Raw genomic sequence first — 18,435 nt, 5'->3', positions numbered from 1 at the left:
ACCAACCAGCCAAGTGACAGAAAACATGGCCACAGTCTCTCCTTCCTGAGCTAGTGTTAAATAATGACATCATGAACATTATGACATCACAGAGAAGTTGACGTTTGACCTTTTGGATATAAAATGTCATCACTTCATCATTTTATCCTATTGGACATTTGAATTAAATTGTGTCATAATTAGGGAATTAATTCTTGAGTTATGGCCAAGAATGTGTTTTGGTAGGTCACAGTGACCTTTGACCTTTGACCACCACATTCTTATCAGTTCATCCATAGGCATAAAATCCATCATGGAGAACTTTATGGTCCAAGACGCTTTTTGGTAGAGCTGGACTTGTGTGTCAGATTTCAAGTCAATCAGACTTATTGTGTGAGGGGTGTGGCCTGCCACTCATTCTTTTTTAATAAATCCACATCAATTTCTAAAGTTCTTTATTTTCGCATAAAGATGCAACATAACAAAATGTGACAAACTGAAGAGTCTGAACGGAACTCTCTGAATGCTCTGTATTACTGAGTGTTTTCATATGAAGACTGAGATCATTTTCTGTGGGTGAATATCCTGGAGTGTTATTCTCACAACACATTGACACACACTCCCTGCCTAGATCACACATCAGACAGCTGCAATGTTTCTCATTTTGTTTGAATTGGCACTACTTGTACAAATTATGAATGACACCTGGAAAACAAACTGGAGATCATCACCTGACTGATCCAATCTGTGCCTCTACTCACTGAAAATGACTGAAGTGACTGGTGGTTGTCATATAATAAAACGAGGAAGTCAAAATCTGTCTGGTGCTTCACAGGCAGCAGAGCGTTCCTTCCTGGTTTGACTGGTTTGTCTTGTGTAGACAAGAAAATTCGACTGAATACTAGAGGTGTCTTATCACTTATATTGTGCAGATAAACAAAGAATTAACAGAACACAAGGGGCAGAATCTCTGCTTTCAAGGCATACATTTGATATGTCAAATGTTTTATCATCTATCATCCAAATCAGAGGTTCGAGTATTTAATACTGTAAACCCCTGCAAAGATCAGGCCAAGTCTGTCAGTGTGGCGTCCTGAACTACAGACAACGTAGTGAACGGTTATCATCAGAGGTCAAAAATATAGTTGAACAATAAATAATAATGTCAGTCAAAGATGGAGTGTTAAAAGGAATGTAAAGCTTCATGACGGCCAGTCTCTAAAACTTTTTCTCTCTCTGGCTGTTCCCTGACATCACTCCAAGTTTGCACTGCAGTTTCTGTCCATTTTATTTCAGTGGCAGATTGTGAGTGTGTGAATGTATCCACTATATAGTCACCTCCACAATGGAACGAAAAAAGTAGTGTATGTGACATGAATGCTGCTAATAATTCCATAATGCAAATACATGCTGCATTTTATACATGTGAAAATTACCGTCACACATCTGTGATGCCAAATCATGTGAATGAGTGATTTCAGATGCTTCAATCACATTATCTTCAACTTCAAGTGTCCGTCTCTTCATCAAAAACCTCAATAGAAACAAGTCTTTGACTTTATTGTGTCATCCTTCACATTCTGTTTATCTGACTTATTGTCTTTTCTCATATTGTCAAACAAACGGAACTAAAAACTAAAAGTAGCGTTAGCTAGTTCGTTAAAATGCTGAAAGGAGCTATATGTAAATTTTGATATTGCTACATAGCTAACGTTAGCATTAAAATCTATTTGATTACTACTTGCTAAGAGCTTCAGTCATTGTTGAAAACTTACAAACAGCTTCTGTAACAAGGGTTTATGCAGTGCTGCTTCAGCAGTATGTGGATAATTAAACTGCTCTGGTTTAGTTTCATGAAGAAAGGCTGGTGCTCAGTGTGTTTAGCGACCAATGTTTTCAGTTTAGCTAGCTTACATCATGGCTTACATACATGGGAAACGTGGTCAGGAAAAGGAAATGTTGCACGGGGAACAGGTGGGTGAAAGCTTTATAAATAGCTTTCATTACACTCCATTTTAAGTAACAAAATTATTTGCTGATGAGATCTGTTATATTTCTAACACATCTGATTTCCTGTCTTTTGTCAGTTGAACAGCAGCAACAATTACTTATTTAAGTAAGTATTATTATTACTTTAATAATAATATTCTCTTCAATCTAAATAATTATCAGTAAAGTGTTTGATTGCTTCTTGTTGTGTGATACATTCAATATTTAAGAAGCACATGAATCCTGGTTTCTCCCCCTCTGCTCTGTCCTGGTGTCAGGGAGCGCTAGCGTTCATCTTGTCCTGGCAGCTGTCCCACAGGTTCAGCAGTCTGTTGTCCTTGTTGGTGCAGAAGTCGGTGAAGTCTCTGAGCAGGCGATCGGCCAGCCTCTCGTCACCCAGCATGCCCGTCCTCCAGGCTTTAGTCAGCATGGTGTTGTAGGCCCAGTAGTAACCGACCCGCTCCTCGCCGCCGAACGGCCCGTGGCTGTTGGAGGTGGTGGAGTTTCTGCGCCGGCGTTGCTGCCCACTGGAGTACTTTCTCTTGGAGTACGGCAGCTGCAGGAACACGGTCCCTGACAGAGAAGAAGCAGTGTGGGATTTAAGCTTCACAGTGTTTAGTGATCAAAAAGTGGTTTGTGTGTTTTCAGATGAGATGTGACAAACCTGTTACGTGAATATACTGGGGTTTGTTCTCAGACGGGAAATTAAAAGCAGAAGCAGAAAACTTGTCATGCACGAAGCCAAATCTGGAAGAAAGAGAACAACGTTTAGCCTACACATTTTTGCAGAATGTAAAATTCTGAAAGTTCAAAAATTCAGAAATTGTTTTTGGTATGAAGTGATATTTGTGCTTCATTCCTAAGCCAGCAAGAGTTTGTGTAAGGACATAAAAATATTTTGTGTTTCAGAAAAGTGTTATTCGAACTTCTTGGTTAACTTTTCATCTGTTATTAATATATTTATTTTAAGGCTTTAACAGTTACTATGAATTGAATAAAATGAATAAATCTAAATCTAAAGTACAATCTGTTTAACAGAGTGTAGTGCATCTAATTTTCAAATAATGTTTATAAGGTGGTTAACAGAGTTAATACATTTTTTACAGGCACTCATAAGCACCACTTGCTTAAAACAATAAAGATAGAGTTAAATTTCAGTTGTTTATAGCCGGAAGGAAAACACAAAATGACTGTAATGCTTTGGCTGTGTAGCTGGTAATCTTAACAGCTAGATTAGCTATTGTTTATCCAGCAGTGTGTGTAACTGAACACAATAAACTGTTACTTCGTCCAGTGCTTCTTTATTTACCCAGTAATCAACAATAACCTGGAGGCAATCAGAAACAATCTCCTCCATTTTTCTGATTGGCTGTAATTGTGTACTTACAGTTATAGTCACAACTTTACAGACACTTAGGTTGAAGTCATGAAAACTCAACGACTCCACAGATTTCATGTTATCAAACTATAGTTTTGGTAAGTCAGCAAGGTCATCATCTATGTTGTGCATGACACAAGTCATTTGTTTCCAGACAGATTGTTTCACTTTCAATTTTCTCTATCACAACTCCAGTGGGTCAGAAGTTTACATACATTAAGTTGACTGTGCCTTTAAACTATCTATAACTAAATATCCTGTATCAACATAACCTGAGAGGCTGCTCAGCATGAAGACAATGCTCCACAATCACCATAAAAAAGCCAGACTACAGTTTAAACTGCACATGAGACAAAGATCTTAGTGTCTGGAGAAATGTCTCTGTGGTCTGATGAAACTCAAACTGAACTTTTGGGCCATAATGACCATCATGGAGAAGAAAGCTGAGGCTTGTAAACAGAAGAACGTTATCCCAACTGTGGTGCAGGGGGGCGACAGCATCATGTCGTGTGGGGCTTTGCTGCAGGAGGGACTGTTGCACTTCACAAAATAGATGGCATAATGAGGAAGGAAAATCATGTGGATATATTGGAGCAACATCTCAAAACATCAGCCAGGAAGTTAAAGCTCGGTCGCAAATGGGTCCACATGGACAATGACCCCAAGCATAGTTCCAAAGCTGTGGCAAAATGGCTTGAGTACAACACAGTCAGAGCACTGGAGTGGCCATCACAAAGCCCCCACTTAAGTCCAATAGAAACTGTGCGTGCAGAACTGAAAAGACGTGTGAGCAATGAGGCCTCAGTCCTGACTGAGTTCACCTGTTCTGTGGAGGAAGGGACGATTCTAATCAAATACTAACAAGTTTCTGTAAACTTCTGACATATTCTCTCTACTATCATTGTGACATTTCACATTCTTAACAAGTAGTGCTCCTAACCTACCTGAGACAGATGATGTTTATTAGGATTAAATGTCAGGAAATATAGATGATAATTTTTCTACCAAATATAATTGAAGTGAAAAAATCTCAAAATATTCCAGTAGAAGCTCAGGAGGGAAACACAGATGTGATGTCACAGGTTATTTACAGTGAGAGCAACAACCTGTACAGTATGGCCTCCTGAAACAGTTGCATCCTGTCCCAGTATGTCTCTGGTTCAAACCCTGGTAGAAAAGACAAAGCAGACAGATGTAGAATGACTGTACACATCACACACATGAACACAGACCTCAGTCACAGAGCATCTCTACCTTCAAACAGGTTGTCCTTGCCACTCTTCAGCAGACACTGGATGTTCAGAGGGATGAAGAGCTGGGCTCTCAGCGGATCTCCATACAGGTACGACGTCAGAGCGAAAGGAACCTCCAGCACAGGAACCAACAGGAAGCCACAGGAGGCTGCTTTCCTGTGCCAGCCTTGAACCTGACAGATAACAGCTGATTCAAAACTGACAGTTCAGTCTGTAGAGCTTCTCTTTTATTTTACTTTAAAGTTCACAAGGTGACAGCAACATCAGTGCAGACTCCTCTGAGTGTTCACCTAATGTCAAACCCTTTACTCTGTGGGACAGACTATATATGATAAGATCAACAATTTGTGACAGTAACTAGTAAATGAGCTAACAATGATTTTTTTAAATTATCATTGTCCCTTTGTGTTCTGTTTTATTGGTGACCTTGGATTTATGAGGTTTTAGGTGTTTTTCTATAACAAATAATAATAAATAAATAACCATTTTTTTATATTATGAAAAATAATGCATGTGACATGAAACATTGTGATATTTGATATTATCAAATATCAGCCCAAGTCTAATAAGCAGCCTAATGTAATCTCAATATATGGTATCAAAAGTTTTTAAATGGGGTTTTCTAGATCAAATTAGTTGTTTTATTGGAAAAAAACAAGTTCAGTTCCACTTTGTTTTTATACACAAAATCAATGTATGCATTATTGACCAATTATTTCAATTTTTAGGGACATTAGGGATTCATAAAATGAACCTACACAAATGTTATTTTTTTGGCAAAGACTAGTTTTATGTGAAAATGTCAGTCAGACCATTATAATTTAAACAATCTCAAAAAGATGCAGTGTTTTATAAAATGAATTTTCCCTAACCTTCTTAACTTCTTAACTTAACTTAACTTCTGCAGAAATTTCAACTGAACATGCTGTATTTCTATAAATATGAATGCATCATCAGAGTATATTTGCTACCATTCTTTCAGTTCTTGCTAAAGAACATTTCCCCTTTGCAGAAATGTTCTTCCTCATTTAGTATAAACTGTTGTCATATTCAAATCAAAAGACCATGAAAGCAGCTGCAAAGATTAAATATCAGGGTTTTTTCTGTGGTCTTTCAGTCATCTGGTTGATTTTTTAGTGTAATCATTGATTCTTTGACTTTCACTTCCAAGATTTTTAATTTCTTCAGTACTCCCTGTATCACTGCCCACAACCCAACCGAAACTGTTCCAATGGAAAAATGTCTGTTTCCTGTGCTCTTGTGTTGCAGACTGAAAATGCTGGGTGTGTTTGAAAAGATGTTATTGATCACCACCCCCACCTGCCCAGAAATAGAATCTCACTGTAGAAATAATTTGATAATTCTGGCCAAAAAGACTCATACATATGTATTTCTCCTTGTCACATCACACGACAAAGAAGAAGATTAACAGCATTTTACTTTTGAAATCATTACAATGTCTAGTAATAATCCACATGTTGGGTTTATTAATCTGTTTTCCCCTACGTTTTTTACATTTGTCCTCAGACCGAAACGTTTAAACATGTATCATTTACAGCTGTAAAAATAAATAAAATACATCTAGTGCCATGCTGCACTGATCTATGAACCTTTAGCTTCATGTAAAGGAGACAACACCAACATTTAACGGTTAATTATCAATGATATCAAAAAGAAAACATCCTTCTATACAGATGATGTAGTTATATTTTCCACAGAGCTGGGGTACATTGGTTTGTTTTTTCTTACAAAGGTTTGTACTGTGTTTGTGACTCTCTACTCTCAGTTCTATGGATCTTTTTCCTTCATCATGTTTGATTGTTTTATTCTTTGGTTTTATTCTTTGGTTAGAACCTGAGTGCTGCTGCAGTATTCAGGAACCTGTCAAGTTACACACTGTATACACTGTACGCTGGTTGGAAAGGAAGTTTTGATTGAAAGAAAGTTACCATCTCAAAGAGCACTGCAGCAGTGACGGCCATCCAGTGCAGCTTGATCTCAAAGGCAGCGTTGAGGGAGAAGTTTCCATGGTAATAACAGCTGCACCATTCAGTTCGGTCGCTGCGGTTGTTCACATCCACATCCAGAGTGACTGTCTTCTGCTCCGGGACTGTAGCAGCTGGAGGACAGAGGGAGGCAGGGAGGGAGGTGGAGAGACAGGAAGACAGGAGGCCAAGAAAGCAAAAGGAGGAGGGATGGATGGATGGAGGCATAATGGGCAGATAGAGGAGTTAGAAATGAGGTGGTGAGCGTTGGATGGAGACCCTGTCTTTCACTACTGAGTAATGAGCAATCTAAATTATATATACAACTCACTGGAGACATCCTGCACTGTCTCCTGAACATACAGACTGAGTTCTGCTCAGATCTGATGAAGGGGGATAAGAGTCCTCAACTGTTGAAACATGCTTTGTGAAGAAGGAAAAAAGTGAGTGATTGGTCTCACTTCATCAAACAGAATCAAACAAGCTGAAGTGTTCGGCTTCGTTGAGCTTAAAACCTGTCGTTACTCATGGCTCTTACTTTGGGGGACTGAGCTGCTTCTTTCTACAACCTGATAACTGTCACTTGTGGCTATATCCATTATTATTACTGTTGTTATTATTTGGAAAACTCACACTTGTCTTTCCCCTAACATGACAAGCTTTGTCATTCAGTGTGTGAATTACACTCAGTTACTGTCTTTAGTTATCTTCTACACTTCCTTTAATCTCAAATAAAGATAAAAAAGCATGAATGTTTGCATTGTCTCAGTTCACAGAGAGGTTTCCTGGTATAATAAATATCAATTATAACAACAAATAAGCTGTAAATGAATCAGTGTCTAATGAATGACTTCAGTGCCACATTAATACTATTCCAGGAAACCAGTCTACAGCATCAGACCAGGAAAGCATTAAAGCTGTTGTTTTAAAGGTTAAAATGTTTTGAATGAACAGAGGTAACAAATGAAGCTTTCAGCAGTTTATGAAGCGAGAATCGAGCTGAAGCTGAAACACTGTCACAACGCGGCGTGTTGTGATCATGTTTCCTGTTGACCAGCCAGCAGGAGAGCGACAGGTGAGGACAGTGCATACCACAGCACTACTGAACCACAGCCGCTAACACCACAGCATGCACACCAACTACTACTACACACACAGCATGCACTGATTTGACGGTGGAGGTGGAAGAATTTGATCAGATCAATCAGAGTGATGCCACTGTGGATGGATTCATTACTACAACTACAGAAACTGCATGCTCTACACATGTGGAAACACACCACCAGCTGTTCACTGCAGATCTACAGTCCACTGTCATGACAGCTGAGTCCAGTAAGTGTCACAGCAAGAACATAATGATGGTTATGGACAATGACGAATATGATGTGATGAACTGTTACATGGATCAGTTCTGTGGTGCCACTGTGTGAGCAGGATGAAGAGTTTTTATTGTGAGTGTTGTGTCTGTTGGTTATGAACATGTGGGGCTCATTGTTTCTAGTTTTCTTTTTAATCTGGTTTTATCACAACCCAGTCATAGAACTGTAACCACTGTATTCTTTTACTTTGAGGGACTCAGTTGATCCACATTTTCTTTCAGTTTTTCTCGACATGTTTTAACTCTGGGAGCACCGTCTGTGCCGTGTTTGTTTTTTAAAAGACAATCTTATTCACAGGAAACTGCAGTGACCGAGGGGCAGAGTGTGTTTTACTTTCAGCCACGGAATTGAACAAGACAGAGGCCTACCTCCGTCCGAAGGTTACTGAGAAGACATAAAGCAAACTCCTAATATGACATGAATCCAAACCAACAGAAATACTGACACTCATTACAACTAGAATTAGCACCTCGCAGTTCTACGCCTTTCCTTCTGTCACAATCTCCTCAAAAACATGTTTTGTGAGGTCACTGTGACTTTGACCTTTGACCACCAAATTCTATCACTTCATCGTTGAGTCTAAGTGAAAGCTGGTGCCAAATTTGAAGAAATTACGTCAAGGAGAAACAGACTTGAAACAGACGGACAACCTGAAAACATAACGCCTACAGCTGTGGCTGTCTCCGACACTGACATGAAAATCAATAAAACATTCTAGTTTTTGAAAAATCTATTGGAAATCCTACATAGATACTTATGTGACATTATCTGCCTAAAGAAAATCTTGACAAATGTCCTTTCAACTGTCTCTGTGCTTCGTACTCAACTTCTAATTGTCCAATCATCTCTGGCTTGACTGTGGCTGTACAATAACATTAAATACAAACAAACTTAAACTAAACCAGCCTGACATCCATCCCATAGAAGTGATATCATGAAAACTAACACAACAATAAACTATAACAATAAACTAAACTTGTGCTGTGTTGACTGAGCTGTGGCAGTCTGTCTCTATGCCATTTAATTATTCATTAAAATCCTAATTATGTTTAACAGCTGACTCTTTTTCAAAGCCATTTTAACTTATTAGTTCATCTAATTCAGTGTAAAGGCTAAACAGAAAATCTATTTTAACTGTAAATGAATCCAGCAATTTAGTATTTTGACTAATTAACAGTTACAGTTAAATTAACAACCTGCTCAGAATATATTTATTTAACTGCACTTCATCTTGCTTCAGTGTTTTTCTTTCTAACAGGTAGTTTCTCAGCACCTCCCTCTTCCTCTCCATCTTGTGTATTATATTGCTGTAACTCGGTAGGATAGCCACTGTGTGTCTCAGTGGGCTCAGTGTTGTTTGCCTACAGTATCATCACAATATAGTCCTAACTGTCACTGCACTGACATGCTCCTTCTGAAGACATCCAGCTATTTTTCTGGTGAGAATTTGGACAAACCAAAAACATTGAGCCTCAAGTAGATGTGGATGAATGTTGCATGGAAGCTTGAGGGTTCAAATGAGGCTGTTCAATATTCCCATGGGTCATGTGATGTGGGATATTGGCCACAGCAGAATGTACTGCCATGATATACACAGAAATGATCTGCAACAGTAGTAGAACAACCAGTCAGGATTTATGGTAAGTTTCTGAACAACCAAGCTCCTTAACACAAATGTAAATACTGGACCCAGACAGTCTCTGAAGTGGACTTGAGTATGATCTGCATCAGACTGAACGAGGGACAGGGCCATGTCTCCTCTGCAGTGTGGGCTGGGCTGGGGGGATCGGGCTGGGTGTACCTAGCAGTGCAGCGGCCTGGCTGCGTCCTCCAAAGCTGCGGCTGAAGGAGCTGTGCCTACTTGCGTAGGAGGCCGGCCGGCTGGGCAGCCAGGGCAGGAGGAAGGCCGGGAGGTCACAGGGTCGCCGCTCCTCCAACACGAAAGCCACCTCGAACCACTTCCTCTGGAACAGGGCGAAGTCCTCCAGGGCGGCAGCGGACCAACCTCCAGGTGCTGTGGGGGGGAGCTGGGAGGTCGCGCCTACAGAGGGCAGAGAATGACACGAAAACAACCCCTCAAAACCTCCACAGGAGAACAATCACATGTTTCTCTAGTTATCCAACATTAACTCTAGGTATATACAGGACATGACAGCGTGTGCAGTAAGCCCTACCACCTCTGTAGGCCTTGTTTTCATGGCAGTGCAACGACCAGTGTTAGCAGTGCACAGATGGGAGGACACACACAAACAGGTGGGAGGTTCATTCAAATGAGACAGTGCAGCAAAGTGTTGGTGTTTAAGTGGAAAATGTATTTCAGACTTGACATTGACCATGTCTGTTTCTGGTGAAGGTCAATCTGCTGCCACTTGTGTGAGTGATTCTTACATTATCTGCAGATTTATACTGTATCTGACCACCTTCTCCTACATTTCATCCAATCCCTGCAGCCTTCTGAAGTGACAACCTGGATGTCACCACAGTGTATACTCTTGCAAACAATGTTTTACTCCAGGGCACTCACCTATTCGTCGACATTATGCATCACAATGGAACCCTTCAGTGTATGTCCTCAGTTTGAGCAGAGAAGGACGGTTGTTAAATCCCTTGTTAAGCTGCCATTGACAGCCATCCTCCGATATATACCTCTACTTACTCACCGATCATTCCACAATGGAAGCCACTCATTCACAACCTAGCAATCTCACAAGTGGACTGGACTGGAATGACTGACTGACGCAGGAAAAATATTTATTTTTTCTGGCTTGAGGTGTGTGCAAATAACTGAATTGTATTTTACTGGTCCCTAAACAAGCCAAATTTAAGTTTCTTTTTTGTCAATCGTGTTTTACCTGGACTGAAAATAACTGAAGTAAAATACGAATGGAGTTGGTTTAGGGACTTTGGGATTTGGGAATACTTAATGAATATCTTTAAACATACAAACATTTTGGCTTTTGCAGTAATATTTTGTGCTTGTGTTTTTCTTTGTGGGACTTGAATACAGTCATTCAATGTGTAAGTGGGGCACATTTTTGTTGCGCACCCTTTGTGGAGTTTGATGTAAACATTTCAAAAGGGAGAAAAACTACCAACAAAACAAAACTTAAAAAGTCAAACTGTCACAATCAGTCCCGTGTGTGAGCGCCTCCTTTCCAACTTTCTTTTTTGCAGCAGTAGGGTTTCATATTTTATTCTGGAAAGTTAAATAAAAACCCCACACCACCTGCCTGGCTGCAGATCTGCGGTACTGAGGATCTGAGGATCATGTTGTTCTTCACCATCCAAACAACAACCTCATTTCCTGCAGAAGTCTCTTTCCATTTGTTGGGCTGTTATCACTGCATCACTATGATTGGCACAGCACTTTTTTGGTGGGATGAGGCCAGTGATGTGACTGGTTAAGAGTGAATTTATTAATCACCGCTCCCTCTGATTTATATTTCCAGTCAGACTTTTTGAAGTTTGTGCTGCTCGACATGAAACAAAACGCTTTGCACTTGTTGTTGCACGTGTATGGTTAAAACAGGACCCTGGGTGTGTTATAAATCCACTCACCGTCCTTCTCTCCTACTATCCTGTAGAAGTAGAAACCGTAGACAAAGGTGCGCATCGCGTCTCCAGAAGCATGAGCCACTAAACCTTCATCCAGCATTTTCTGCACAAACCAAATAGAAACCTTTGCTATACACAACACACCATCTTCAATTGTACTACAGCAACGTTAGCACCCCACGCACCCGCACACACACACACACACACACACACACACACATTTGTGACATTAGTAAAGTTTGTACAGACAGCTCTTACCTGCATAATGTCCACAGCCATCCCCTGTGTGGCCACTCCTTCCACATTGTTGACCAGCCAATGAACGACCTCAGCGCTGATGAAGCAGTTGCATGGCAGACCCTTCTGCTCCGGCAGCAGCTGTACACCTGTCCTGTAACACCAGACACCGCAGACATGCAGCTATCTGAAATCACTGTTCTCCAAACAGGAACAACCACACTTCTCATAGTTAATGTCTTTTTCTGTAATGAGGCCCTCATAGTAAAGAATACAACTTGTATCATCATTAATGACCTATAGTAAAATGTAGGTCTTTACTCCAGTCAGTGTTTCAGAGGCTGGGACAGATAAGTACAGATAATCATTTCCTAGAGGTAAAATAAGCCTTTATCTGTGTGTTTTTATCTGTGAAGGGAGCACTGAACACTAAATGACTATACATTCAGCTATTTCCAAATACATTTTTATGTTCCCATTAGCTGCCCCACATACCATTTTGGTCCTATGAAAATAACTGAAAAATGCAACACCTTGTTTTTTTTCTTAGTATCTTCATGTCCATAGTGGTAGAGATGAGGTCAGCAGTAAAGCAAGTGCTGTACCTGACCCTTGTGGTGAAGAGGGAGCTGGGATGTGTTGTTATGTAACTGCACACTGATTACAGTAACCACATGAAAAGAAGATGTGTAGGTTTTTTGTGACCCACTGTAACTCTGCAGGACACAACTGACTGTCAAACATGCACAACAACAAATCTCACGTGGGATGTTTGATGGCTTCCAGCAACTCATAGGGTGTTGAGGAGGAGTTCAGAGAGAGGGCTCCCGCTGCAGACTGGCCACTGTGAACAGAACATCCATTTATCAGATATTCTCACAGGAGTCCATCGCAAACCCTCAACACTGGAGTGTTTGAAAACAACAACAACCCATGAAGTACAGCATAAACAGACCACACACACAACTTAACCATACCAGGACAAAACAAGTTTTCAGACTCATCATAATTTATGATGCGTGCTAGACATGTTTTGTTCCAGCTATTAAGAGTGTCTGTACATGTAGTAAAAGGTTACCTGGTGTCTGTGCTGCTGCTTGCTGCAGTCTCTCCTGCAGGCTGTGCTGCTGCTCCACCTGTCAGTCCAGACTGGACTCCCTTATCTGCAGCCTCGTTAGCTTCAGCAGGCAACTACACAATTAGGATACACTTCGCTAAATGAGCTGCTTCAGTTTATATCCCCAGATCAGAAAAAAAAGAAAAGAAGCATTGTTCTCACTTATATCTGATTGAATCCAGCCATACGAATGCTTATTTTTGTCAGCTTCTGAAGTTTCTGCAGATACACTGACACGATCCAGTGCAGGTGAAGTGAGTTTTGCTTGTGTTGCTCAAAACATTTAAACAAAACGTTTAAAAAATCATCTACTTCCAGAAATAACTGGTGCTCTTACTCTTACTTACTAATTCAGAGACATTACTCGTACTACTTTTCAAAGTGTATCCTGTGGTGTATCCACAGTAAATGAGACACTGTTACTGAGACTCACTGATATGTTATGTCTTAAATGTAGTTATTAAATGTTGTGAGCAGCGGTGGAAGAAGGATTCAGATACTTTATTCTTAAGTAAATGTGGAAATTCAAAATACTTTTTAAGTCAAAGCAGAATTAACAGAAAAAGTGCTGATTATGAATCCTGTCAGTGTTCATTTTTTATACATTAATGGTGCATTCAAATATAAGCAGTCTGACAGTTTTAGTTGTTTTAGATGGAGCAAATGACCTGACCTTTAGGATCAAACCAGTGAATTATTCTGTTTGGTAGTTTAAACAATAATAATAACGCATCAAATGTTATAAAGTGATAATATTTTTATATGCTCCTGCTGACACACAGTACAAATACACCCACACAGGTGTTTTCACTTCACTAAACTTCTCAGTACAAAGTGGACCTCACCAGATTTGCCTTATGAGGGCAGGACCATCTACCCTGTTATCATTCTAATTAGTACATAGGTTTTATGCAGGGATTGATCTGATGTCACTAAACTCTGACTAGATGTCGAATCAGACAGAGTGGTCATAAACACCTGTGTAGGTGCGCAGAGCCTTTACTTTGTATAGTCACTAGTAACTATAGTTGTCATATAAATCTAGTGCAGTAAAAAGTACAATTTTTCCTTCTCAAGAGTTGTGAAGTAGAAGTATAAATTGTAAAACATGGAAATACTTCAGTAAATTGTACGGAACTACAAATACTATACTGTATATATGTATATAAAGTTTGCATTCCCCTTAGACCCTCGATGAAATATCAAAAAAATCTATCCATATAGTACAGTTAAGCTTCAAAATAGCGTTCCATAATTATCTAACTATGTTTCTAACCAAAGACCCTTTTATGGTATGGCCACATTGTTAAAATAGCTGAGTCCAAGTCAAAATGTATCTTAAATATCAAGCTCAAACGTTTACATCCCCTTTGATGAATCTTCTACATAATTCATTATAATATTTAAAATCAGGTGTCTGGTTTTGTCACCACTTGATGAGTGGCAACAAGTGTGTTCAATTAGGCTTGTGTTTTATATTTGCACGTGGGTATAGACGTGAAAGATGTTCATGCAGTTTGCTGAGCGCAACCATAACAATGGGAGCAGGGAAACAGCTGTCAGAAGACCTCAAAATTAAACTGGTAAACTTTGATAAGCTGTACAGGGATATAACAATATTTGAAAGCATTTTGGGATACCACTACCAACTGTGAAGACCATAATCCAAACATGGAAGAAACATGGACATATGAAAAGCAAAAATCCATATAGGCAAATTGAATAAAAGTTTACATCTCCACAGTCAAGTGCAGGCTGCACAAGTCTGTAATGTTTGAGAGAAAAGCAGGCAGGAAGCCACTGCTTACTCCTAGACACAAGGCAGCATCCTCAAAGGATGCTAAAGAGCATGTGAACAAACCAAATGAGTTTTGAAACAAGATTATGTGGTCTGATGAGACCAAAGTCTCATTTTTGTTACTTTTGAGGATGAAGGAACATTAGTGCCAACTGAACATATATAAAATAAATATTATGTTGATGAAAACAAATTTTTTGTTTTTACTGTTTTTGTCATTTTACAGTAAGGGGATGCACTCAACTGTACATATATATATATATATATACACTGTATATGTGTGTGTTTTTTCTTCTCATTTTTATCTCTCTATTTCTCTCTTCCTCTTAATAAGTCACATATATATACTTTTTTGAGATATATCAATAATAAAAGTCAAAATATAAATCTATAGCAATAACAAAAAGCTGTCAGTTGTTTTGTCCCACTGTAGTAGTGTATGCCGTCATGTTATGTTACACATGTATGTAACACTTTCTTTGTCTTTGTCTTGCTTCACCGAAAAAAACACCACAAACTCAATTACATTCACCTCCACTGTATTGGGGAAGAGCCAGATATTTCAAAACCTGGACAAAAATCAAAACAGATAGTTTTGACGTACAGATAAAACCAGAGAGAAGTGAGAAACAACAACCAACCCAGTCCTGAGATCGTGCATGGAAACAGGTTTGAGTGAATGAATCCTGCTGTGATACAGAGCATGTTAGTTACACCAGGATCACACTTACTATTATCATTATCATTATCATTATTATTATTATTGTTATTATTATCTACAGAACTGAGAACAATGAGTTTCAGGGTTTCTGCACCTTTTAAGACATTTTTAATATCATGTGCATGTAGCAATAATTCCTGACGATATAATTAATCTAATTAATGTGAGCTGGACTTGGATAAGAAGCAGAAAATGAATGGTGGGACTAACTAATCATAAATTACTAATGAATATGAGTTAATTGAAGTTTTTGCTAAAATGAACACCTGCTCATTATGAGTGGTTGAGCTTCTTCACTGCTGTAGCCATAGTGACGGTGTTTACTGCAAGTCTGATGATGCTTTTTAAATATGTTTGTATTGAACAGTTTTCTGCAGAACAATCCACTGTCACAACAATCCCACGTTTAGTTTACAGATGTGTAACGTCTTCTGACAGCTCGCAATCAGACAGGCAGGGATTTTATAACTCACATTACTGTTTGTGGGAGTCAAGAGAAAATATTGAAGACTTATGTAAATTAAATTCAAGAAAATGAATTGAACTTTCAGGCTGAAGCTATATACTCTAAACTTGGGCTGATGAAGTTATGTTTTAAATGTTTTGTAATTGGATGTACTGTGTAACTCTCTGGTTCTCAGACTTCTTCACATCAAAGACCCTAAACTGACACAGATTAGATCACAGATCCCCATCTGATCTGATTTCTGCTTTTAAATGTTTTATTACGTGTATTAAGTGTTTGAAATCAAAACACTCACACATTCTGTCATTGAGTTATGTTATTGACTTATAGATGGAAATATAGTGAAAGTAAATAATTCCCCTTTTGCTGGGGAACCCCTAGGACTCCTTAAAGGAGCTCTATAAACAATTAAAGGTTACCTAACATCAGTTTACACATTTCTAATTTATGTGGTAAAGCTGTAATCACTGACCTCAGTGTTTCAGCTTGAATCATCACAGAGACATTATCATGGCTGACATGTGATCCTGGTGTCACAGCTGACAGTGTCACTCTCTATCAGCAGGCACCACAGCACAAAGTACAAACTCAATACAAGTGAAAATGGAGAAGCAACACCGCAAGACCCATACAGAGTGTTTCTGCACAGCATGCTCATGCAGTCATGTAGAGTAGAGTCTTCTAGAGGAGCTACAGCACATGATGACACACAACACACACACCAAAACACACAGCCTCAGCGATGCCCAAGGGACCTTATCACTGACCTGAGAGTGATAGATGTAGGAGGAACGTGGGCTACGTATAAAATCCAAAATAAAGGCAGCGTCCTGTCAGCGTACACGAAGAGCAAAACCCAGGATCAAACACCCAAAGCCCAGCAGCAGGAACAGAAACCAGAACAGAGGCATGGAGAGAGAGGCAGATGACAGGAGAAAAACAACAGCAAAGGCCCCAGACTGAAGCACCAGCAGGGAACAATCATTTCATCAAAGTATCTGTTGCTGATGAATAAATTCACATGTGTTTGCAAAAGTTAACGCCTGAAGCAGAGCCACTTATTCTGATCCACACACACAGATAAGACTCTCACCTTGCGGGGGCTGTCCACATATGTGGGAGCTGTGGCAACATTAGAGGGGTCACTGACGGCAGCTGAGGGCTTCGTCTGCTGCTGCTGCTCCTCCAGTGTCCTGACAGGATGCAGAAAGAACGCAGTGAAGACGGATTCACGGCTCAGATGTAAACACGTCGACCTGCAGCCCCAGGAGACACTCACTTCTGATTCTGCTCCATCTCCAGCAGAGCTGATAACGCAGATGTGCCTTTCTTGCCTTGTGGGGGCGGCACAGGCTCGGAGGGATACGCTGGGAGGGGACTGGTGACCTGCAGTCCCTTCATCGGCGTGCCCTTCTGCTGTGTGAGGAAGTGAGAAAAATATTTCAGCATCTAAACATTCAGTGAATATAAAAGTTAAAAAAACAAATGTAAAGACATGTCTGTCTCATTTACAGCAGCTAGAGAGCAACTTCACTTCTACACCACTTCATGACTGTGTCCTCATAGTTCTCCACACTGACAGCAAGAAGATCAATTTTCATTTGTATAGATTATCTATGATTGGATTGTTTTCAGGGTGCAGGAGTGACAGTTTATTAAATGCCCCACTAAGTCTACAAGTTGATTTTCATACCAGAGTTTAGTTTTCATTTACTATTCATATTTTTGTCTAAAAAACATAAGAAATAAAATTCAAAAACTAGTAAATGTTTTTTTAACATGAAAAATTACACAATCGAGTATTTAGTTAAGCAACTGTTAATGATATTGTTTCATAAAGAGTTTTTATAAAACAATATCAGTAAATATCAGAGAACAGTGGTGGAAGAAGTACTGAGTTCCTTCAGTTAGTAAAAGTATTAATGCTCTGATATAAGAATACAAGTAAAAGTATTATCAGCATAAAGTACTTGAAGTATTGAAAAAGCGTCTAAAACTACGGATCCTGTTAGTGTTATATTACTATATATCTTGTTGAATTGATTACTGATGTATTTTAATGTTGAAGGTGGTTAGTTTAGGTTAGGTTAGTTTTGTTGGGTAGTTACATTTAAAAATAATTTAACTTTATCACAGTTGGTCATATAATCCTAGGTGCTCCTCATAGGTTTTTGAAATCATAATGTGTAAAGTAACGAGCAATTGTAGCTGTGACATACATGTAAGTGAAGTAAAAAAGTACAATATTCACCTCCAAGTGTTGGAATAAAAATACAAAGTACAAATATAAAGTAGCATTTTGCTATACAAAACATTTACTTGATTTCAGTACTTTAGTGGATGGAACCAGTGACTTCTCACCTACACAGCTCAACTCAAAACAACAAAATTGACGATTTGAAAATAAAAATGTATTATATTTGAGAAATGATAAACTAACTATCAACTAATTTCTACAGAAGCCCTGAAGGCAAATGAAAATGAATTAATTACTTTTGGCCACAAGACACTAAAAAAAACAAACAAACAAAAATAATTCACCTGCAAAGCTTTTGGTTTTTTGTCAGGATGTGTACTG

The 18,435-nt window shown here is 39.1% G+C and overlaps 1 protein-coding gene across 6 annotated transcripts in view; it reads right to left on the bottom strand.

Moving 5' to 3' along the window:
* Positions 1–419: 419 nt before the first annotated feature.
* The window catches only part of depdc5 (DEP domain containing 5, GATOR1 subcomplex subunit), a 31,283-nt gene continuing 13,267 nt past the window's right edge, over positions 420–18,435 (bottom strand). For 3 of the 6 annotated variants that reach the window (XM_023398202.2, XM_023398205.2, XM_087171795.1), the window contains 13 exons: positions 17,137–17,273; positions 16,951–17,050; positions 16,625–16,687; positions 12,834–12,946; positions 12,519–12,599; positions 11,777–11,909; positions 11,522–11,621; positions 9,765–10,004; positions 6,549–6,718; positions 4,601–4,772; positions 4,453–4,513; positions 2,633–2,715; positions 420–2,541 (listed from right to left, as the gene is read on the bottom strand). In XM_023398202.2, the coding sequence (XP_023253970.1) occupies positions 2,243–2,541; positions 2,633–2,715; positions 4,453–4,513; positions 4,601–4,772; positions 6,549–6,718; positions 9,765–10,004; positions 11,522–11,621; positions 11,777–11,909; positions 12,519–12,599; positions 12,834–12,946; positions 16,625–16,687; positions 16,951–17,050; positions 17,137–17,273 (1,752 nt within the window). In that variant the 3' untranslated portion in view covers positions 420–2,242. The remainder of the gene's footprint in view (positions 2,542–2,632; positions 2,716–4,452; positions 4,514–4,600; positions 4,773–6,548; positions 6,719–9,764; positions 10,005–11,521; positions 11,622–11,776; positions 11,910–12,518; positions 12,600–12,833; positions 12,947–16,624; positions 16,688–16,950; positions 17,051–17,136; positions 17,274–18,435) is intronic. The other 3 variants (XM_087171796.1, XM_023398203.2, XM_023398208.2) reach the window with 3 other exon arrangements.

This window comes from Seriola lalandi, unplaced genomic scaffold (assembly GCF_002814215.2).
Source record: "Seriola lalandi dorsalis isolate HSWRI2012SDOR001 ecotype SW California unplaced genomic scaffold, Sedor1 jcf7180002054981, whole genome shotgun sequence".
Classification (NCBI taxonomy): domain Eukaryota; kingdom Metazoa; phylum Chordata; class Actinopteri; order Carangiformes; family Carangidae; genus Seriola; species Seriola lalandi.
This window is presented reverse-complemented; position numbering and strand designations above follow the sequence as displayed.